This window comes from Pan paniscus, chromosome 10 (genome assembly GCF_029289425.2).
Source record: "Pan paniscus chromosome 10, NHGRI_mPanPan1-v2.0_pri, whole genome shotgun sequence".
Lineage (NCBI taxonomy): Eukaryota > Metazoa > Chordata > Mammalia > Primates > Hominidae > Pan > Pan paniscus.
This window is the reverse complement of record NC_073259.2, coordinates 112,522,454-112,546,960: the sequence shown is the minus strand read 5'-3', so window position 1 is coordinate 112,546,960 and position 24,507 is coordinate 112,522,454. Positions and strand designations below refer to the sequence as shown.

General features: G+C 44.5%; 1 protein-coding gene across 2 annotated transcripts in view; it reads right to left on the bottom strand.

Moving 5' to 3' along the window:
• CHST11 (carbohydrate sulfotransferase 11) overlaps positions 1-24,255 on the bottom strand; it is a 305,162-nt gene extending 280,907 nt beyond the window's left edge. Inside the window, exon 1 of one of the 2 annotated variants that reach the window (XM_055096069.2) lies at positions 23,632-24,255. In XM_055096069.2, the coding sequence (XP_054952044.1) occupies positions 23,632-23,734 (103 nt within the window). In that variant the 5' untranslated portion in view covers positions 23,735-24,255. Of the gene's footprint in view, positions 1-23,616 lie in introns of both variants that reach the window. The other variant, XM_055096068.2, reaches the window with a different exon arrangement.
• Positions 24,256-24,507: the final 252 nt, after the last annotated feature.

The window sequence follows — 24,507 nt, the reverse complement described above, 5'->3', positions numbered from 1 at the left end:
TAAGGATTTGGGTTTCTCTTCTGGGTGCAATGAGAAGTCATGAAAGGCTGTACCTTTGCAGTGTTACAGCAGAGCAGAAAGGCAGCTCTCTTCCCATTTCATAGCTGGAAAGTACGGCACAGAGAGGTTAAGTGACCTCTGCTGAGTCACATCCCGGCACAGGGTGAAGCTAAGAAGCCACATCCCCTGACTCCAACTGGAAAGAATCCCTACTGGGTCAAGGCAAGAAATGTGTTCCTTCAGACTGCAGTATTTTCCCAGGACTGCTATAACAAAGTGCCACAAACTTGGTGGCTTAATACAATAGAAATGTATTCCTTCATGGTTCTGGAGACCACAAGTCCAAAATCAAGATGTTGGCAGGCCCATCCATGCCCTCTCTGAGGCCTCTAGAGAAGGATCCTTTCTTGTTTCTTCCAGCTTCTAGTGGCTCCTGGCATTCCTTGGCTCGTGGCAGCATCAATCCAGTCTCTGCCTCCATTATCACACGGTCTTATGTGTGTTTCTGTGTCTCTTCTCCTCTTATAATAAGGATGCTAGTCATATTGGATTAAGGGCACACTGTCCTCTAATATGACTTCATTTTTTTTTTTTGACATGGAGTCTTGCTCTGTAGCCCAGGCTGGGGTGCAGTGGCACGATCTCAGCTCACTGCAACCTCCGCCTCCCAGGTTTAAGCAATTCTCCTGCCTCAGCCTCCTGAGTAGCTGGGATTACAGGCACCCGCCACCATGCCCGGCTAATTTTTTGTATTTTTTAGTAGAGACGGGGTTTCACCATCTTGGCCAGGCTGGTCTCAAACTCCTGACCTCGTGATCCACCCACCTCAGCCTCCCAAAGTGCTGGGATTACAGGTGGGAGCCACTGCACCTGGTTGACTTCATCTTAACTAACTATATCTGCAATGCCCCTATTTCCAAGTCAAGTCACATTCTGAGGTTCCAGGAAGAACATGAATTTGGAGGGGGGGGGGACACTATCAACTCAGTGCACTGACTAAGCAGATGTTTATGAAAGATAGGCCTGAATTCAACAGGGGCTCAGAGCACTGACCAACTAAAGTATAGAACCGTTTGCAGCAGAACTCCTGGTTGACCCCCAATATCCATTCTCTGTCTTCCTTTAGAATAAAGAAAACACAAGTTTAGCACATGACCACACGGAACAAAGACTACCTTTCCCAGCCTCCCCCACAGACATAAATGGCTGGAGCTAAGTGAGATTTAAGCAAAAGTGATGGATCCAAGGGGAATGCCCTCCGCTGGACCTCTCTCCCTCTTCCCACTGGCAGGAAGGCAGACATGGTGGTGAGCCATCTTCAACAAGTGGCATGCGTACATGAGAAAAATATGTCCTGTGGCTTCTTCGAGCCATAGGAACACATTTGTCTTCTAGCAACAGGAGGTAAACAGAATCAAAAGTTCATGTGGCCATTTTCAGTCCAAATAGGTTTTCCTAGTGGCAAAAAACTTCCAAGCATACTACCTACTACCTAAGAGTGCAAGACTTTTAAAAATCTAATTATATATTTTTTACCTCTTGCCTCTCTTGGTTCTGTTATTCATCAGAAAAACAAGATCTGATGCCTGTCTTGGATAAGAGCATCTCCGGTTTTCTTTCTCTCACTCCCAACCTTACTCTCAAACTGGGCATGCGATCCCGGCCACACCAATGAGATTTGCTCACTCAACAGATTTTTACTGAACACTTGCTGTAAGACAGGCACCGTTCTAGGAGCTGGGGATGACAGTAAACAAAATATAAAAATCCCTGCCCTTAAGAACTTTACATTCGAGAACTTTTGTGGAAACTGCTGGAAAAAAGAAGTACTCTCTCTTTCTACTGGGACTGCTGAAAGGCTGGGATGGAGGCTGGAACCATAGGCAGCCATCTTGCCACCATGAGGAGATAGACACAGCATGAACAATCACATCCTAGGGTGCTTGGTCTCTGCCACACTGAGTTTGGCTCAGTTCCCTGAGCCAAAAAAAAGGGGGGGGGGCCTTTTTTTTTTGCTTAAACCAATTCGAATTGGGTTGGGAAAGGAAGGAGTTGCATCCAATTTCTACCAATACGTTAAGAGTCCCTCAGAAAGATATCTGAGGCAAGTTTGGAAATGCCAAGTAAAGACAGGTGACTCTTTTGAAAATGGCTTTTCCTTGGACATGCACTGTTTAAAGGCTCCTTCCATGTTGTCATTTCCAGTTTTAAAAACCTCCTTTTCAATAACCCCCTAGAATGAAGGCACCAGTTCACTGCCTCTCCCACTATGCGTTAAGAACCAAACCATGTCATCTCATCCCCCAAATGACCAGAGACTAGATGGTTCCAGTCACCTCCTGAAGCTCTTGAAATTGCCTGCCACTGCTGCTGATGGCCACGGGGAACACCACCTTTATTTCCCAAAAGGCTAAATCCCACCGGTTTTCCTCAAGGTAGTGACTGGGCCCCAACATTTCTGATAATTGCTTTCCTTCCCAGGCAAGCACCTCCATGCTCTGGGGCCCCGTGAATACTCAGCTGTTAACTGGAACAGCCTGAACTAGACTTACAGATAACCGAAGCTAATTGACCACATCCTACTTAACAGGAAACCTAATAGACAGCTATTTTAGACTTATTCTCACTTCCCCTAGCTTCCATCTCGGCACTCTGCTGCTGGGAAGTCAGGGTGTACATAAAAGAGACTATGGGGAAGGGGTCAGTGGAGACTCCAGAATTCAGATATAAAAAGGCTTAGGGACGTGGACCTGGTGGAAGAGAGGTGCTGGCACTGCATTCACGTGGCAAACATCACATTTTTACTTACAGTGTATTTTGGGGTCATCTGGTATGGGCTAGTGGAAATCATTTTTTTAATGTTTAAGAAAAGAAAATAATAAAATTAAAATATACCCAGGCCTTCCTTCTGGAGATATAAGTAACAGAAATACTACACAGGAAGCTCCATCTGCCGTGTGTGTTTGTGTGTGTGTGTGTGTAACGATCAGCAATGTCTTTCACTTTTGCAAGAAGAAAGATACAGTTTGAGTTATGGGTTTGCTTTGGTTTTTCTCTCCCTGTCTCCCACCCCCACTTCCTGTTAGGGGGGTTGCTTCCCAAACTTGAGAGCCCCATCAACACACAGCTCCCTGGAGAGGCTTCATTCTCAGGGTGCTGCCAGCCATCACCCTTCTTAGAGTCATAGGAGACATGTGAAGAGCTCTTAGACCTTCTCACTAAATGAACTTCCTCATAACTGAATTCCTTTCTCCAATCAGTTGAGGACAATTGAGTGCACAATGCCTCCTAGAGCTATCATTGTGTCTTTCCAACTGCAGAGCAATTGTTCATTTTCCTTTCAGCTCAAGGATCGTTCCTTGTCTTAGTCCATTTGGACTGCTATATCAAAATATCCTGCACTAGGTGGCTTGTAAACTACAGAAATTTATTGCCAAACAGTTCTGGAGGCTGGAAAGTCCAAGATCGAGGCACTGGCAGATTTGGTGTCTGGAAAGGTCCCACTTCCTGGTTCTCACTGTGTCCTCCCATGGCACAAGAGGTGAGGGTCTCTCTGGGGTCTCTTTTATAAGGGCACTAATCCCATTCATGAGGGCTCCCTCATGACCTAATCATGTCCCAAAGACCACCACCTTCTAAGAGCCTCATATTGGGGATTAGGTTTCAACACATGAATTAGGGAGAGACGCAGCATTCAGACAATAGGGTTTCTCCATATGTTTTTCCTCCTAAATCACAAAAAGAAATTTTTCTCGCAGATGCCAGCCCACGCTTTGCAGAGAGAAGTTCTTATTAGAGCACTTTGAGTCAGATGAGCCAGGGCATCCGAGCTCCACCAACTACTAGCTGGGTTACTTTAAGTTAATTACAAAACTTCTCTGAGTCCCGCCTAAAAATGAGGATGAGGCCAGTCCTCCTCGCCAGGCTGTGGAGAAGACTAAATGATTTAACACCTGTAATGGGCACCTAGTGAGTAGCAGTGAAAATGTATCTTTTCATTGAATTTGAATCCTAAGGATGATCTATTATAGGACTCTTGGACAGGCACTGAGGGTATTGGAGGTGGCTTTACAGCAAGCTACTTGTCCATTCATGAATCCCCCTATCCCTGGAAGCCCATTAATAAGATACTTTGTGACATCTGAAGAAAGTTCTGTTCTCTTCCCAGATCAAGTGAAACCTCTCCTTACCTTCCTTGGCTCATTCATTCAGACATGCAAGCATGTATGCAACAAACATTTATTTTATTACAAGTCTGTCATACGCCAGGGAGTGGGGACACAGTTTGTGGCCTGCAGAAGCCTATAATCTAGTATGGACCAAAAACTCAATGAAAGCATGAATGTTGAGATAGAGGAAGGCTCCATCAGGAATCTGGATGACAGCTTAATCAAAGGAGCTGGGATATAGTAAGATGGACATTTTCACACACTGCTGATTGGAGCATCAATAGATACAATCTTCTAGAAAATAATTTGGTTACACTTATCAAGAGCCTTCAAAGGTTTATAATCTGTGAATTGCCCCTCTGAAATTTTATTTGAAAGGGACGTTAAGAAACTCAGACAAAAGTTTAGTTTACAAAAAAAAACGGCATTTTTTTAAAAGGGAAAATCTTTTTCAAAAATATTCAACAAAGGAGAATGGCAAAATGAAAATACATCCATCTGATGGAATATTACAGTGTTGTCAGAGAAAACTGAATGACATGAGAAAATGCCCATGATTCGGTGCTACATGGCAAAAGCAAAATACACTATAAGCCTGACGATTTCATCTTTGTAAATATATATACACACATATATTACATATCTTACATATATGTGTATATATATGTGTATATGTATATATTATTCACATATGTGTATATATTACATATGTGTACATATCACATATATTACAGATATGTGTAACATATGCTATTACATATAACATATATGTAATATTGTTTTTGCATGTGTTTATTATAATTTTTATAATTATTATATTTATTTATATATTTATTATAATATATATTATATTATATATTATTATTTATATTTATATATAATTATAATTTATACATCTATAACTACATATATGTAATTATATATTACAAGTATTACATATACATATATATTATATTTATTTATAAATATATACATTTATAATAATATATGAGGGATAACTTTTTAAAATATATCTTTGTAAATATATATAATATAAGGGACCCACTTCTAAAAAAAAGTCATATATATATGTATGGGACCTACTTTCAAAAAAATTCATCCCTAATCCCTGCCACCCAGGAAAAATCTCTTGACCTTCTGGTCTATTTTTCCATGGAGATATATATATAAATACATATATATGTGCATATATATGGCAGGGATTGGGGTAACTTTTTTTGGAAGTAAGTTCCTTTTTTCAAAATTCTCTATAATACACTTGAATTAGTTTCGTAATCAGAAATATATATATATATATATATATATATATATATATATATATAAAAATACTGCTTTACTCTGAGGCATCATAGGGCAGGGGAGGGAGATGATGGTGAAGGAGCCAGTGGGGCCACCAACCTTGCCCCTTGATAAATTTTATGCCAAGAACATGAGCTCTATTAAGATAGGGATCATTGTCTGTTTTGTCCCCTGCTGTTTCCCTAGCACAGGAACAGTCCTGGCACACACAGTAGCCATGCAACAAATGCTTGTTAAATAACTGAACAAATGACCAGAGCCCAGCTCAAATGTTCCTTCCTCTGTCAAGTTCCCTGACCTCCCCTAAACTAATTACTCTTTTTTTTTTTCCTAGCCACCCACAGCCATTATTATAAAGCATTACAGCTAACAATTATGGGTCTGTCACCACTTGCTAAATTGCAAGTTATTTGTAGGCAGGAACTAAGTCTTATTTAGATTTGTCTCTTTGGTCAGATAAATATTTGGTCAATAAATGTTTGAGTGCTGGATGGAGGGGTGGAGAGATGTCAGACAGTTCATACTGCATGAACAGTAATTATTCATTTTAATTATGATTTAACCCTCATGTAAATGTGTATTGATTTTGAGAACTGCTAATAGCATCAGATCTGAGTTGGGAAGAGACCTTAGAAGTAGTCTAAATAGTCTAAGTAGTCAACTGCAAAATTGTTGGTTTTAGCCCTGAAATATTTAATTCTAACAAAATTTTACTCAGAACCCAAAAATATGAAACAGATAAGCAAGGAGCCACTCTGATGGGGGTGGGGTTTACTGGGACCCCCTACCCCCCTCCAAGGACCTTCCCCCATGCTTCGGCTTAGAGGAGTAGTTTGAAAACTGCCAACATCTACATTGTTAGTAACACATGTGGGGTCCCCAAAGGGGGCAGAAGAACTGGGATAAAAACCCAAGATCCCTGATGCCCCACCCAATGCCCACCCAATGCCCTTTCTACTTTGTTGGAGTTTTATAACAGATCGAACACTCAGCAATGACCTCTGTGTTCCTAATCCATTCCTTGTTTATTTCCCATGAAAATAAGAAAGGAATGTTGCTGTGACTTTCCAATGACAACATCCTGCACATCCCTCAAATCTCATTTGCAGGAAGGCACTTACTATCAGCCCTGGATTTATTTTTAAAAATCTCATTTTGCTTTTACAGGCACAGGAAACAAAGTCAGCATAAGCCTTGAAAGAATTCTCTGCAGAGTCCCAAGAAAGAGCCCTGAGCCGCTCCCCTCCTGAATGCAATGGATTATCCTAAAGTGAGCAAGGCCACTATTCCGAGTTAATATTTTTAAGCACATAATTGTTGTTCGGATGATGGCTCACACTCTCCCAACGAAAGCTGTTTTATTACAATTAACTAAAAGATTGCCTGTTCAGTTTCTGATCTCAAACCTGCACTTCCATTTTTGAACAGCAAAATTATACAGAAAACCCTACATATAATGAAACCTTGGCTCTTAAAGGATTTCACTAATTCTTCCAATTGCAAAATAATCTCCATTCCAATACGTTTGCATAGGCTTCCAATAATAAGTACTACCTCAATTAGACCTTCCAATCTCTAATCCCTAAATCTTCATAAGTTTGCAAGTGTAAATCCAGAAACCCTTTTAGCTTGCCTGTCCACATGCCCCCTTTAAAACACACTGCATTATCTGTGATTACATTATATTACTTTCTTTTTCAATTAAGCCTTTGGAAGAGTTCTCCCTGTCATGGTTGCAGTGGTGGCGGTGGTGGTGGTGGTGGTGATGGTGATGTTTTAACGGAAAATAAAGGGGATCAAAGGTGGTGAGATGCCCCTATGAGAAAACCAGCTCTCAATTATTCATCGACAGGCGTCAAGTGCTACAGTCTAGCAGAGAAAATACAGGCAGCCCTCAGCTTTGTACCAAGCACAATGGCCCCCAGAAGTGACTGTGAAAGCCACAGAGAGATGCCTTTTTACATTGTGTATGAGCTCTACAATAGCCCCATGCCCTCTCCCACAGCCCAGGAAGGGGAGCCTAAAAAAAGAGGCAGTCTTTTGATTTAAAGAGGACACAGGGCAGCATCTTTCAGGGGTACAATGCACTCAGACCCCACACACAGTGCACTTGGGTCTCGCTTCCAGGAGGAAGCAGCAGGCTTTGTTCTCCATCCTTCACTGCTCATCTCTAGGGCAGCCCAACAGCTGCAGCCTGACCCGGATACACCCATGAGCTCCCACTGAAGCAAGAAACTCTCTTCCCTGCGACTATTTACACACTTTCCCTTTCTCCTGCCACTGCTTCCAGAGCCCTCTGAGGGTGAAGCTAGGGCACCATTAGCAACTGAGAGACTGAAATTTAACCTCCATGGCCTATAATTTTGGCCCAAGCAATGCAAAACAGAGGAGTTTCAAATCCCACTACAGAGTGCCTTTAAGCTCTTTCTTACTTTGCACTTCAGTCGTTCGTGAATAATCTTCTTACCTCCCATTAAATGATGATAATAGAAACGATTTCCAAATGGCCCCGAGTTCATTTTGAGAAAGTGAGTTTGAAACTACTGCCTTTCTAATGAAACAAGAGAGTTTAAATTCAGCTTAAATTTCATCATCTGAAAAACAGGAGACACTAAACCTTCTGTGGCTCCCTGGTACCAAGAATAAAACTCAAACTTTAGAGCATTCAGAGCCATCCAGGTTCACCTCTCCACCCCTGGGCTCCCGTATTCCCAGACATCACTCTCCTCACTGCCCCACTCCCTGCTCTGGCAGGCGTCCTCACCTGGAATGTCTTTCCTCTCCCTTCCCAGATTCTGCCAGCAAATTTCTACTCATCCTTCAGAGCCCGGTGCAAACCTCGACTTTCCCTGGAAGGTTTCCTTCCACCACCACCACCACAACCACCACCATCACCACCACCACCAAAATCAATCACCCTCCTCTCCCTTTCCTTCACAGTTTGTCTCTCTTTGTAACAGCAATCGCATCTGGCCCCATAAGACAGTGAAGTATGTGTGTTTACATCCACCCTAATAGAATGAATGTTCCTTGGGCCAGACTTTGCAGCTAAACGTTGGTATTAGAACCATTTGAAACAAAATTTAAGCAATTCCCTAAATCCTTCTGAGTCTCCATTGCCTCATCTGTAGAATGGAGCTAGTAACAGTTGCTCTTGCTACATGGCAGACTGTGTCAAGATCTCAATAGCACAATCAAGCTTCAGATAGTGACTGATTAACTAGAAGACTCTGAAGATACCTTAGAGGCCTGAAATGACTTTAGGGGTGTGTGTGTGTGTGTGTGTGTGTGTGTGTGTGTGTGTGTGTGTATAAAACTTTGCAGCCAATATCTTGTATTTAACATGTTGAGCCTTAAGATAATCAATATTATTCCCAAAGGGTATAGCTAAAACCCAGGAAAGACAACATCCCCTTAAGAAAATGGAAGGGGCGGGTGCAATGGCTCATGCCTGTACTCCCAGTACTTCAGGAGGCTGAGGCAAGATCCCTTGAGCCCAGGCATTTGAGACCAGCCTGGGCAACATAACTAGACCCTGTCTCTACAAAAAAAAAAAAAAGAAAGAAAAAGAAAATCAAAAATTAGCTAAGTGTGATGGTGCACACCTGTAGTCCCAGCTACTTGGGAGGCTGAGGAGAATTCCTTGAGCCCAGGAGGTCAAAGTTGCAGTGAACTATGATCATGCCACTGCATTCCAGTCTGGGTGACAGAGCAAGATTCTGTCACCATAAATTTTTTTTTTTTAATTAGGGTGAGGGGAGACAAAAAAAAAAAGCCCTAGTTCAATGTAGAATAGGTTCTCTAACACTTTAGAGCTACACTCTCCATTACAGTAGCCCTAGTCACGTATGGCTAGTAAGCATTTGAAATGCAGCTAGTCTGAATTTAGATGTCCTGTAAAAATACACATTGGATTTCTGGAGACTTAGTACCAAAAATATGTAAAATATTGCAGTGAGTTTTAATATTGAGTACCTGTTGCAATATTTCAGGTATTAATCTCACCTGTTTCTTTTCACTTTTTTCAAAGTAAAAATGGCTCCCGGAAGATTTAGTTCTGTGTGCAGCAGCAGTGTATTTCCACTGGACAGTGTTGCTCTACAAAAGTCTTGTCTCAGACCCTCCCATTGTAAACCAAATTAGCAGATCCCTTTCTGGGACACATTTAATTACCTTTGTGGTTACAGTGATGCAATTCCTACAACTTTGACAGTTGTTCACCTTTTGGCTGTTCACATTTAGCCATGGTATAAAAGGGGTTGTTCTTGGCTCTCTTAAGTGACAGCTCACCATAGAATCAAAATGAAAATCAAATCAGCATTGAAAATTCCATACCCGCTATCCCAAAAAGGGGGATTTTCTTCTTAGTGACCAATTACCATCAGTGTATTCCTTCTTTTAGCAAATAGTTACTGAGTGACCATTATGTACCAGGCTCTATTGTAGATGTTGGGATATTGTGCTAAACAAGACATGGCCCCTTCCCTGGAGGAGTCAATGTATCAGAATGAGTAATATTAGAGATGTACACACACAAAGTACCACAGGGATGAGAGGAAGGACATCTACCCCCTCATTCTGACCAAGAGGGTATGGATGGTAATACAAGAGGTAATACGTGAACTAGACTTCGACCCGAGGTCACATCCAAGTTGAAGAAAGACATGAGCGTCATCTAAACACAGATGATACCCCAGGCCCCAAGAGGGGATGAGCTCACCAGGGATAGCGTGTAGGGTAAGAAGAGAAGGGGCTATCACTGAATGTCCCACTTACAGAGTTTACAGCTGAGCTTAAGGCCTTTATGAAATAATTACTTCTTGACCTAATTATCTGAAACCAAGAACATGGAGATGGGCATACTAGTGAGGTGAAGAGTACAGTGTTTGCTGTCAGTTAGACCTGAGCCAGGATCCTGTTCCAGCTTTCCGATTAGGCAGGCTCCTTCACCTCTCTAAGCCTCAGTTTTCTCACCTGTATAATGGGATTGGTAAATGCGCATCTCACAAGGTTGTGGTGGGGATTAAATAGGATGGATAATCCAAATACAGCAGCTGACATACTGTCTGATACACAGCAAGTATTTGGTAAGTGGTCATTGTTGTTACTGGTTTTTTTCATAAAGCATCAGAAAAATGTTGAATCAAATAAGGGTTTGATATGGTTTGACTGTGTCCCCATCCAAATCTCACCTTGAATTGCAATAATCCCCATGTGTCAAGGGCAGGACCAAGTGGAGTTAATTGGATCACGGGGTGGTTTCCCCCATGCTGTTCTCATGATAGTGAGTGAGTCTCATGAGATCTGATGGCTTTATCAGTGTCTGGTATTTCCCCTGCTTGCACACATTCTCTCTCCTGCTGCCCTGTGAAGAGGTGCCTTCTGCCATGATTTTAAGTTTCCTGAGGCCTCCCCAGCCATGCAGAACTGTGAGTCAATTAAACCTCTTTCCTTTTGAAATTACCCAGTCTGAGGTATTTCTTCACAGCAGCATGAGAACAGACTAATACAGGGTTTCCTGACTATTGATATTTTGAGCTGGCCTATTCTTTGTTGTGGGGAAGTCTATCCTATCCATTGTAGGATGTTTAGCAGCATCCCTGGCCTCCACTCACTAAATGCCAGTAGCACACCTTCCCCAGTTAATGACAACCCAAAATGTCTCCAGACATTGCCACCTGTCCCCTGTGGGGTTAGAAGGAGGTCCCAAACCAGTTGCAAACAAATAGTCTAAATCAATGATTAGGTGGAATGGAAAGAGGTCTGGGTGCTTAAAAAGATAGAAACTTTTTCAACTTGTAAAGAAATGTGAGCCCTGACAAATATGCTCCCCTTCCTCTATGATAACTCTGCAGCCCAACAGGGACTATTTCAAATGTGAGCCTGGCCTCAGGTTGAAGAATGCTGGGCCTAGCCCAGATCAGGGTTATGGAGTCTTTGAACTAAATTTCAGCACCTGGTGTGGTGAAGAAGGGTGGAAATGGGTCTGTGCCCCAGCTACAAATGCCAGCCACAGAGCAAGCTCCATGACACCTGCAGTTAAGCAGTGGGAAGGACTGACCCCTATACAGGAAGAGCCCTTAAAGTCCTCCTCAGCACAGAACATGCCCAATGTGGAGACACAGGGCCAATTGATGCTGTCCTGTGCAATGAGCCATGCTAACCCACCCAACAACTGCTCACATACAGGCTGCCATGCTACCGCTGTTATTTTTCTGAAATGACTGCTTTTCATCCTCCTCGGAGTTCAGCTTCAGAAACGGCATTGACCAGTGCTGTTATTTCCCAAGTGTCACTTGTTAAAGCTAATGGGAACCTGAGGAGTAATTAAGTGCATAATTGGGAGGAAATGCTGCGGTCACTGCATTCAGCAAAAAAACACAAGGCTGATTTCTGACCAAATATAAACTCTGCTTTGCAAACTGCTACACAGTTTTGGCCTTGGCAGCGGGTATGCCTGTTAGTATGGCAGACAGAGGGTGAGCACATACAGAGAGAAGATATTCACAGGAGCCTCATACTTACAGAAGTCAGATCCTTTCAGTAAATCTTACAGTGTAGGACACACATGTTAAAAGGATAAAAACTTGCTCAGGTTTCAAACAGAATTAAATAGAACAGCATCTTGCTGACATGGAGATTCACATCCTTGAACGAGGAACCACACAGGTAACTTATCGTAACAACAATATGTTTATACTGCTTTTACATTCATTTTTGCTTTTCTTAAAATTTAATTTTATTTAATTTTAAGTTCCAGGATACATGCGCAGGACATGCAGTTTTGTTACATTGGTTTACATCCATTTCCAATGCATTTTCACATCTAACTTCTCATTTAATCTTTACCACCGCCACCCACAAGAGAGGTAATATTACTACCTTCACTTGGCAAATGAGGGGACCAAATCTCTTGTCTGCGACTTTCATTCAGTCACTCATTCAATCAATTATTAAGCCCCTACACTTGCCAGGCACTTGCCCAAGTCATGGGATGCAGCCAAGTACTACGCCAGATGCTGTTTACACATAGAGTTTTGAGCTGTTTCTCAAGGAGGGGCATTGGTGGCATTTGGGCAGAATGATTCTTTGATGGGCAGAAAGGTCCCACCCTTCGCAGAATGTCTATCACTAAATTGCAATCATTCTCGCCAATCTTTAGGGTGGATGGGAAGAGTAATGCCCAAATGAGAGCCCTCCCAAATGTTCAGAGCAGCGGATATGAAGTCATACAGCCGGGTTTGGTTTTTATTCCATCCATTCCTCTCCTGGGGACCTTAGACAAGTGATAATGCTCTATGCTTCAGTTTCCCCCCTTGTAAAATGGTGGTAATTATAGTGTATACATTATATGAGTCCCATGGGGGAGTAATCTATATTCAATGCCTGACCCAAGTTGGCCTTCAGTAAATAATATCCAATAAATATCTTTACTATTTCATTGGTTCATCTCCCATCTACCCTCATCTCCTTCAATCTTTAAAGTGACCTTTGCAGAGAGAACGTCCCTGACAATCCTATTTAAAATTTCAATCCCCCCACCACTGCCACTTCACATCCCCCTTCCTTGCTTCCCCGCCTCCCGTAGCATTTGTCACCTTCAAACATACTCTATAATTTAATATCCATTTGTTATTCTGTCTCCCCCACTATGATGTATGTTCCATGAGGACACGGATTTTCACCTGTTTGATTCTACACCTAGAACAGAGCTTAACTCTTAGTAAGCATTTAACAAAAATATCTTGAATGATGTCAAATGGATATAGGGAACAGCCAAATCCTAAAAGCTGGTGTCCAGACTCCAAATTCTGTGCTCTTTTCACTATAATGAGTGACCTTATGCAATGATATTAAAGGTAAAATATGACAACCGTTAAGAAATGTTAAGTGTCCTGTTACAACACTACCTTAGAGGGGCCTCTGTGGTTTCCCTCTTCTGAGATTCTTCGAAGTTAACAGTTTCTAACAGAAACCCAGCCACCAGCTTATTTCACTTGAGTTGCCTTTGTGAGTTTCTTCTCCCAAGGCATTTAAGATAACCATTCAAGCCAGAGAATGATAAGGACTGAAACACTTCCATTACCAGGTTTCTTTGTCTCTATCCATATCTACATGAGACAGAACCCAAGTCCTGGTGATGCTGGAAATATCAGCCTTCCCCATACGGCTTATCTAAAGCCAAACTAAGCCTCCACCACCGCTAGAACTGGCACCAGGTTAACACTGTACTTTTACCCAGAGTTGATAATGGCAGGTTTGACAATAGCCAATGACATTCAAGGCAGGTCCAGTCCTGGAGTTCCAAAATCCTAGTGGACATTGTGCCACAAAAGGGGTCTGGGAAGGAAACATCAGACTTTCCATTTTTTGTTCATCTAGACACCAGACCTTCCATTTTCAGTTAACCTAAAAAAATTTTAACTATATCAAGAATACAAATGGCCATAAACACCCATCTAACCTGTCATATCAAATTACATGTCAGTTATGAAACTCAGGCAGGTATCCTCAACCACAAAATGAACTGGAGTGACCACCTCAATAATTCCACCATTCTCAGCATATTTCAATGAAAAACCATTTACAACTGAATCATAAGTAAATTTACAGATTATATTATCTGCTTTTAACTATCCTATTCCTCACAAAATAGAACTGAGGCCTAAAGAGATCCCAGCCAAGAAACCACAACTTGAAGATAATTGTCACAATCCAGGCACACAAGAAAATGGCATTCCTCCCTCTCGAGTACTAGCTCTCCATTGTATCTCTGTGGACAACATTACAAGGTCAAAAGGATGAAAGAATCAGAATTGAAAAAGAGTCAGCCAACGGAATTATCCAACAGATAATGACATAGGGGTTTGCAGTCACTAGTCAGAAAGGATCCTATCCTAGATATGTAGATAATGGTAGTAATATGCAGAAATTATTTATAAACAAAATATATTGAGGGATGGCTGCTCAAATATGTTTTACCAATAGGGTGTGGTGAGTATTGTGATTATTTGCTCACCGTTCATTCTACCCTCCTTCTAGAAAGCTTTCTAGCCTGCAGAGGCTGGTAATTGAAAAGCTGTATTTCCCAGGCTTCTTTGAAGCTAAGGTTCTAGATGTGAATTTGGCTCTCCCAAATAGAAGCACTCACTTGAGATTTAGAAAGCAGATGTGGGGCAGAGAGGCCATCTTCTTGCCTTTGGGGCTATTTGGCCGCTGGCAAGCATGGAGATGGGGACACGAGGGTTTTTTGCAACAGCATTATAGGGTCCACTCTCCGGCTTTGCCATCAATTTGTTCTTGAACTCAGTAGTTCCAGACACAGTATCAGAGGGTGTAGCACCCCTAGTGAGTCAGTTTTTTTTTTTGTTTTTTGTTTTTTTTGAACAGCCATGCCAACATACGTTTGTTTATAAATTATTATATAAACTACTACCATTAGCTGGGAGACATTCCTGGAGCCCCATTCCTCCAGCCCCCTTATGCCTCTATAAGCACAAAATTCCCTCTAGTAAATATCTTTCTGCTTAAAATACCTAGACTGGGGCTGGACACGGTGGCTTATGCCTGTAATCCTAGCATTTTGGGAGGCCATGGCGGGCAGATGACCTGAGGTCAGGAGTTCGAGACCAGCCCGACCAACATGGTGAAACCCTGTCTCTACTAAAAATACAAAAATTGGCTGGGCGTGATGGCGGGCACCTGTAATCCCAGCTACTTAGAAGGCTGAGGCAGGAGAATCACCTGAACCCAGGAGGCAGAGGAGCCAGACGGTGCCACTACATTCCAGCCTGGGCGACAGAGTGAGACTCTGTCTCAAAAAAAAAAAAATTAAATTAAATTAAAAAATAAAATACCTAGACTGATTTCTATTTCCTGCCCTGAAACACAGCAGAACAGAAGCAAAGAGATTTGGGAGACAAATGGACTAGACCACAGCAGATGCTGTTTGTACATGACAATCCAACCTGGCTCCTCCTTCTGAGTTCTGCGCACATGGATTGGGTGGTGACCGAGGTGGAAAGGCTTATCTTTGAGAATCAATTATTTACTCTTTAAATGTTTCCTAGGCACCTCTGGGCCAGGGTCAGAGGCTATAAAGATGAACCTGACAGAATCCATGCCTGGCTATGTCAAAAGAGGAAGATGTACAAAAAAACAAACAACCACAGTACATTTCTAAAAGGGCCAGAAAAGAGAAATGACAAAGTCATGATAGCTCAGTAGCCTTGAAAGAAACAAAAATCCACATTGGTGATACTTTCCCTGGGCAATGTTTATGTCTATTTCTAGATGAACTTCCGGGTTCAAGCCCCAAGTTAAATCACTTACTTCCCACCCTCCCCATTCTAACTCTTAACCAACCTCATCGTTAATCAGACAAATACTAACTACAAGCCCTGGGCTCTGAAAATAAGTGCCAGGCAAAGTTAAAAAGACTTGGACAGACTGCATGCCAGTCTTGCCATTGAGAAGCAAGTACTCAAGACTAACCAGGTACTTTTGAGCCCTCAGACTCTGCATCTTGGAGGAATGCCATTTTTCATCACTTACTGAGGTTATGAAGTGTGCCACAGTTTACATAAAGTACTTTCACAATTTACAGAGGTGGCCTCAGAAGGCATCCATGGTGAAGGCACACTGCTATTTGATGGAACACTAAGAAACAAAACAGTTGCTCATTAAAGGGCAGCACGGTGCTGAGATGCCATCAATCACAACACAAATTGCATAATTACTAAAATGTGAAAAAATATGTTCTGGAATCAATAATACACAATAATTTATGGGGATAGGACATGGGAGACCCCAGAGTAGGACTCGGGTCTTTCACTCCCAGAGTGTTGATCCATTTCATCGCTTTATTTTTATTGAGTGCTGATTTAAGTCTGGCACTTTTTCTGGATATTTTTATTAACAAATGCCACCGATTGCACCCTGAAGATATTACGAATTTCCCACTACAAGCTCAGTCAAAATTTTTCTCAAATCTCTTTTTCAGATCTCTTCATTACTGCTTTAAAAACTGGAAATGGGACTGGGTGTGTGGTACACCTGTAAGTCCCAGCTGCTTGGGAGGCTGATGTAGGAGGATCCCTTGAGCCCAGGAGTTCAAGGATGCAGTGAGCCGTGATCTCACCACTACTCTCCAGCCTGGGCAATAGAGCAAGACCCTGTTTTTAAAAATAAAGATAAATTTTAAAAAATTGAAAAAAGAGATGGTCTAGTTGGGGGTCAAGGGGGAGCAGGTGGTAGAGGGGAGATGGGACTTATATGGTGACCACTTAACTAAAGTACACTACCGGCTGCCCAAAGATGAGCACAAATGTGCAAGTAGAGCTGGGCACAGTGACTCACACCTATACCAGCACTTTGGGAGGCCGAGGAGGGTGGATCACTTAAGGTCAGGAGTTCAAGACCAGCTTGGCCAACATGGCAAAACCCAATATCTATTAAAAATGCAAAAATTAGCCAGGTGTGGTGGTGCATGCCTGTAATCCCAGCTACTCAGGAGGCTGAGGCAGGAGAATTGCTTGGGCCCAGGAGGCAGAGGTTGCAATGAGCCCAGATTGCACCACTGCACTCCAGCCTAGGTGACAGAGCAAGACTCCACCTCAAAAAAAAAAAAAAAAAAAAAAAAAAGTGCAAGTAGGAGACTTCATTTTCAATCTTGCTACATTGCGTCCACCCTTATTCCTTGCCTCCCTGCCCCAAGAGACCTCTGCTCAAGCTTCTGCAGCGCTTCCCTCCCATCTACAGTTAAACCCAAGGCTCAAAACAATTGTCTCTCTCCGACTTGTCTCTCCCCACTGTGGTTGTTGGCTGCCTCCGTCCCTCTGCTCTGGGCACTCTGACCACCTTGCCATGCATGTTCTTGCCTCAGGGACCAGATTTGACTTGTGTTGCTCTCTGCCTGGAACATGGCCGGCTCCTTCATTTCCTGCAGGTGTCTGCTCTCAGTGTCATCTTATCAATGACATTCCCTAATTACCTCTATATTATATTGCAACCCCTGCTTCTCACATCCCTCAACCATCTTCTCTGTTTTGTTTTTCTCTTAACACCATCTGATATACCATATATGTCACTTCTGCATTTGCTTAAAGTCTGTCCGCCCCACTAGAATCTAAGTTCCATGAAGGCAGAGATGTATGTATGTGTTACATCTCCAGTGCCAAGAACAGTATCTGGCACAGAGTAGAAGAAAGGAAAAGAGAGAGAGACAGACAGAGAGGGGGCTGGGGAGGAGGAGAACAAGTCTGCTTGTAAGTTTCAAGCAATCACATTGGATCTAAGATGCATCAAATTACAAGTTCTAGGAAATTTTAACTGACAGATCAGATTGTTCATAGGAAGAACTGCCTCCCCTTTTATTTGTTATAAAGGTGGTGTCCCAAAAATTCAAAAGAAAAACTAAAAAGAAAAAAAAAATGAATCAGCAGAATGACTTCTGCTTTTCCTCAGAGTCTGAACTTAGAAGAGGCCTGCTGGCAATGACTTTCATGAGAGCCTTTTTCACTTGACCTCCAGACTGAAGAGAGGTCCTTTCGGTGGGTTTAAGAAGGGAAAGGGTGGTGCCTTTGCTTATGAGCCTTTGACTTCCTGTTTTGAAATGACTGTGCTGATAAAGCTATGAACAAAATGATCTTTCAACCAGACAAATACTGACAGCAGATACCTCTGCTGAAGGATGGATTCCCTCACCCCTCGCCCCACGGAAACCCCCAAACCACCCTTTCTGTGGTGCCTGATCACCCCTTTTTATTTTGGAAGGCAAGGAAAATGAGGACTGTAACAATCAAAGGAGATCACCTACATCTGTCTCATCTGAGCACAGCAATGAAAATGCTCCATCGAGGTGCAAACATTTAAATGATCAAGGAGAGACCCCATGCTAAAAATGTCTTCTCCTTCAGTTATTTTTTTACTTGTTAATTTTTGTAGGTACATAGCAGTTGTATATATTTATGGGGTACATGAGATCCTTCAGTGATTCAATGCTGTTTTCAGAATTCATAACAGTCTCATATTTGAGACCCTCTTGACACCTTTTCAATGGAAGTTTCAGGTGTATAACATAAGAACAGCCCCTACAAATTGGTAAGACTCCAAACTCATTCCATGTATAAGCAAAAAGATTCTGTAACGTAACATTAAATTTGTGCAACCACAGCAAAAAAAATAATACCAGACTGACATCCTGCAAAGGGGTAGGGTGGGAGATGGAGACACATGCAAGTCTATACATTTAAACAGTTATGGTTAAACTTTGTCTTTAACTTTAATAACTAGTTGTGATAATGATGTATTTGTCTAAAATACTTATTATCAAACAGGATACAAAATGCATGATGTTATCTCAACTATATATATGCATTTTGCATAGTTGAGAAAAATATAGAATATATAAATATATATAAATATATTCTATAATATATTTTTAAAGTACCAGTTGCCTCTTGGTGGTGGAATAATGATTGTTTTTCTTCTATACCTCCTAAGTTTTCTTTTTTTCTTTTCTTTTTTTTTTTTTTTTTTTGAGATGGTGTTTAACTTTTGTTGCCCAGGATGGAGTGCAATGGCACAATCTCAGCTCACTGCAACCTCCACCTCCCTGGTTCAAGTGATTCTGCTGCCTCAGCCTCCCAAGTAGCTGGGATTACAGGCGTGCACCACCACGCCCGGCTAATTGTTTTTGTATTTTTAGTAGAGACGGGGATTCACCATGTTGGTCAGGCTGGTCTCAAACTCCCAACCTCAGGTGATCCACCTGCCTTGGACTCCCAAAGTGCTGGGATTACAGGTGTGAGCCATCGCACCTGGCCACCTCCTAAATTTTCTAAAATGAGCACATATTATGTTTACAATTAGTTTAAAATTATAATACAAAATGCATTTTAGATTCAACCTGATAAAGTGAAAGTGCAAGGGGGTAAAATGAGACATCTTTAAATAAAGGATATAATCTTTCAATACATTCAACCGAGGCAAAGAAATCCCAGGTGACAGTGAAAATAAACATTTTGCAAAAATAAAAATAATAGAGAGGAAGCAGACAGGAGAGAAAAGGCTTTCTCCTCTGAAGGCTTCTTTCTATGAACAGTAGATTTCAAACAAAAACCACAATCCTATGGAGTAACACAAAAGGAAGGTTCTGAAGAGCTGCCTTTACACACTCTGTGCCAACGCAGCCTGGGGGGCCTCTCAGCTTTGCACTGCATGACACAGCTCCATCAAAACCCAGCCATCTGGGGCAGGTATGCAAGACATTTTAATGCAAGCTGATGAACTTTCATAGGAAGCATTCATTGGTGAACTCAAACCTGTGTAGAAACCACAGGTATATGGTTCCATTCTCCCTAGCTTTAGGAATAGTTCACGGCCATAGAAGGTGTCTGTTCTATGGATGGATTTCCTTAGAATCCATCTAAGTGGCTAAACAAGACCAACCTTCTCCAGAATCCAGGACACAGAGCAGTGCCTCATCTGCCTACACCTCACGGGCTGCAAATTTAGGCCACGGTGAAAGCTCCTGTCTGGCGCCTGATTAGTTTAAACTGGGTCTGTGTCACAGTTCAGGAAGGCAGGAAGTTTCCCCACCAGACAGAGCCAGAGTTATTGACCAGGCATTCTTGGCAAGGCTAGAAGTGACCTTCCTGAAAACCAGAGAAGTGGGTCTACTTCTGGAGTTTAACCACTTCATGCATTCATCCAGCAAACATTCTATTGAGAACCCACTGTTGTCAGACACCGTGCAGAAAACATCGGGATTAAAATGGAGTCTAAAACCTGGTCCTTGCCCTATAAAATATTCTTAAGGAAGACTATTAACTCAGAGTATCAAAAACTTCTAAATGTAACTATCCTACTGACAAGGCCCACTTCTGCTAAACCCTTGTGCAACTGATGACCAATTACTCAAATTTGCAAATTAATCAATTCTATGAATTAGAAAAGATAATGGGCCCCAGATTAGAATCAGAGAGAGGGACAGCCAGCCTTGCCAGCTGTCTCCTTTTTGTCTCTTTTTTTTGAGACACAGTTTCACTCTCTCGCCCAGGCTGGAGTGCAGTGGTGCCATCTTAGCTCACAGCAACCTCTGCCTCCTGGGTTCATGCTATTCTCATGCCTCAGCCTCCGGAGTTCCTGGGATTACAGGCGTGTGCCACCACACCCAGCTAATTTTTGTATTTTTAGTAGAGATGTGGTTTCACCATGTTGGCCAGGCTGGTCTCGAACTCCTGAGCTCAAGTGATTCACCCGCCTCGGCCTCCCAAGGTGCTGGGATTCCAGGTATGAGCCACCGCGCCCTGCCTTCCTTTTTTTCTTTCTCTCCCTCCTCTCACACCCTCCAGCCACCAACGAAGCCTGGAACCCATTGCTTTTGCAATACTATTTTTCTATTTCACATGTAGGTATCTGGAACCCCTGCCAGAGGCCTCCAAATTTTTAGCTACACAATCTGTGCCATGCTGTGGTCCCTTCTGCCTCTCCCAGGGTGATCTGGAGAGACAGAAACTGCAGAGCCAGGCTGAAGGATCAGCTCTCCTTACCCCCAAGATACTTCAGAGAAGCAAGGATCTTTAACTTTTAAAGAAATTCAAACCAGTGAAAGAGATTCCACATCAGTGGTCATTAACAGTGTAGCTTAATAAAATGAACCCCTCAAAAAGAAAATGTTTAATGTGGATTTGAAAGTATATTTTTATGCCCCGTGTAATGATAAACTGTTGACACAGAGTTTTTGTGGACTGTAAGTAATCTGAAATAAGGAAGGCCTTTCAACTGAACTATCTGTAATTCTACATTCAACACAATGTTTTGAAAGTAGTATTTGCTATGGACTGGAGGGAAATATCAGAAAAGTATATTTATAGAGATCCAAATAAACAATGGGAGAAAATAGGACTAGAGGGGGACATAAAGGATGGGGCAGGATCATCGACAGAGGATCTTTTTCAGCACAAGCTTAGAAAAGGTTCTCTGCCTCTTCCAAAAGGCTAGACTGAAAAGATATGATGTCACTTTCAAGTCAACTTAAGACTAACAAGAGCTGGAAATTTTCACAAAGTGACAATTACAAGTTGGAAGTTTCTTCCTAGTATCTTTGGCTAGAAAGTTATTTCCCAATTCTCACAAAGAATTCCATGACAATTGTATTTCCCTGGGCAATTAACAGGTACACAGAAGCTCAAGCGCATTCCTGCTGAAGGCTGACACTCATCCGTGTTCTGGGCATTTGTACAGAGCATTACTGGCATTCACGGTCCCAGCAAAACCTGAACACAGCTCTAGAGTCTAGACCAAATCACCGGCCCCTTGTTTAAACTGTTTGAACCCCAGTGTATCTGTACACCACCAGTCCCCTGGCGCTCTGGGGTGAGTCTGGCCCGGTCTCCGGTGGCCCCAGGAGCTTGGCACTCTGAGATGCCCCTGGCTGTCTGGTCCTGCCCACTGCAACCAAGGCCTGCCTGCCGGAATGCAAGCCAGGTCCATTTTTAAATTCCTTTATAAGTTTCACAACCGCAGGTTTGGGTGAGGAGACAAACACCGCTGTAGTTTGCTGACATTAAACTAAAAATACCCAGCTGCAAACAAAAGCCATCTTTAACAGGGCTGGCTCGGACGTCCTGAGGTTACATGTGGTAGATTCGGAACATATCCTTGGCAGTGTGGCTGCCTTAACAACTGCTCCAGACCGAGTGGGGCAAAGGGGCCGTCTGTCCCTGCGCTGTCAAGGAATCTGCAGCCTGCAGCCCTGCCTGTTTGATGGAAAGAACAGCTTTATTCCTCTGCCATCGACCCAAACGCAGGCTTGATGAATTTGGGACTGCGTCTGCTTAAAGTGTTAGATACACAGTGAAAGGAGAAGGCGGGAGGCAAAAATGAAAAACACCAACCCCACTTCCCTGGAAGGAAATGCGTTTCCACCTCCCTCCTCCTTGCAATTAGAAAAGCAAATTATTGCTGTGACTACGCTGAGAAAGGCAACTCGGAGGCGTAGAAAATGGATTTCTGAGCCAACGTGGCCCGGCAGGGGGCTGCTAAGGGAGGGTAAAAGGGAGCAGGGGAGCCACGGCTTGGCGGGGAGACCCGCGTTACCCGGAAGGCTTCTCGGAACGTTCTACCTGTTGGGCTTCGCAGCCGAGCTGCTCACCCCCGGCCGCCGCGCTCGAGGGCGCCCCTCCCTCTCCAGAACCCAAACTTTCCCTCGCACCCCTAGGAAGCGACGAGCCTCGTCCCTCCCCCAGTCCAGATTTCGGACGTGGAACTTTGCCTGAGCCACAAGGGACCGGAGGAATGGGGCTCATTCCCACGCCGCCCGGGGGATTCCCGTTGCTCGGATCCCAGAAGTGGGGGATGCAAAGGAACGGTCAGCCCAGGACCTGGCCAAAGTTTCCTCCAAAACTGCAGTGGTCAAGGCGTGACCCAGGAGCTCGGAGTTTCCAGCTCAGGGGCTGGGGGCTGGAGCAGGCCCCGGGGCACCAGCCGCAAGGTCACTGCGGAGCCGGACCCCGGGGGCAAACGGCCGGCGCGTGGTGGAGGGGCAACGCTGGGCACCCGACCACTCTCCACACCTGCTCAGCTCTGCGCCGAGCCCGGGACACGTGGGAGCCCAGTCCCGGGCTCCCAGCCTGCTGCAGGGACTCGCAACCTCGCCGGGGCGTACACCCTTCGCCCCCGGCCCGGCAACCAGGAAGAGGCGGCTAGCCCGGGCGCAGAGCAGCCGGCTCCGGGTAACTCTTTCATCCTCCGACCTCGGCAGCAGCGGGGAGGGAGTTTCGTTCTCCTCAAACCAGCCCCTCACTCCCGGTTGCTTCCCACACCTCTCCGTTTCCCTGCTACCTCGCAGACAGACAGACAAGGGACACAAAGAAAAAAAAAAGAAGAAGAAAAAAAAAAAAAAACTACCGCCCCTCCTGGTCCCATCCTCCAGCCCGGAGCCGGGAGGAAGAAGAGGGGGAAGCACACCTTCCCTTCTCCTCCCCATCCCGACGCGGTGACCCGGGTAGATCTGGGCAGCCAGGAGCCCCGAAGAGGCCGAAGGCGGAGAGGTAGGGTTGGAAGAGGCAGAAATCAGGCGGAGCGAGCGAGAGCGCGAGAGAAAAGAAAATATCCAACAAAACCACGCTAACGCGCCCCCTACCTGGGTGCAACATACTTTGGAAATAGAAGATGACCAGGATAAAGGATCCCAAGCAAGTGGCCAGCACCATCCGGCAGATTCTGTTCATCCTCATCACTTCCAGCAGCGCTGGCTTCATGGCTTTGTCCTGGCTGCGGGGACCGGGGTGTCCGGGAGGCGCGCCCGGGGCGCAGGAGCAGGGACCCCGCCGCGCGGACCGGAGCCCGGGAGGCGCGGGGCAGAGCTGAGCAAGGCTCAGAGGGAGGATCGGACTCGCTTCGCGGACGCTCTCGGAGCCCCCAGCCCGGGCAGGGGTGTGGAAGGTGCCGGAGTTGGTCTGGAAGTGCTGAGATGCGTGGACCCGCTGGCTGCGCGCTCCTGCTCCTCCTCCTCGCCGCTCCGCCGCCTCCTCCGATCCCGCCGGCGGCCGCCGCTGCCTGGTCGCGGGCCGGGCGGCTGGGGTGCGAGCGGTGATGGTGGTGCCGCCGCCGCTGCCGCTGCGCTGGCCGCTGTGGCTGTCCGACGGGCCCTCTCCCTTCTCTCCAAAGGCTACTTCATTGCGCTCCAACGATCTATATATTCCGGGGCTGGGTTTTACCAAATGCAACTCGCGGCCCCCGGCGAGGGGAGGGCGCCTGCGGAGAGCCGGGAGGAGGGAGGGACCCTAGCGCCGGGGCGGAGCGTCGCGCTCCCCCCGCCCCTACCCGGGATATGGTCGCGTCCAGCTGTTGCCCGGGGAGTGCGGTGTGCGCGCCGCGCTCCCGCAGGGTCCCAAAAGCCCTCAGTCCCCGGCCGGGCTCGGCCGCCGTCTGGAGGTTGTGTCAGCGTTTCCATGACAAAACCCGGAGAAAAAAAAGACGAAGAAAATCGCCTCGGTGCTGCCACCCACCCCCGCCAGCGTTTGGAGAGGGA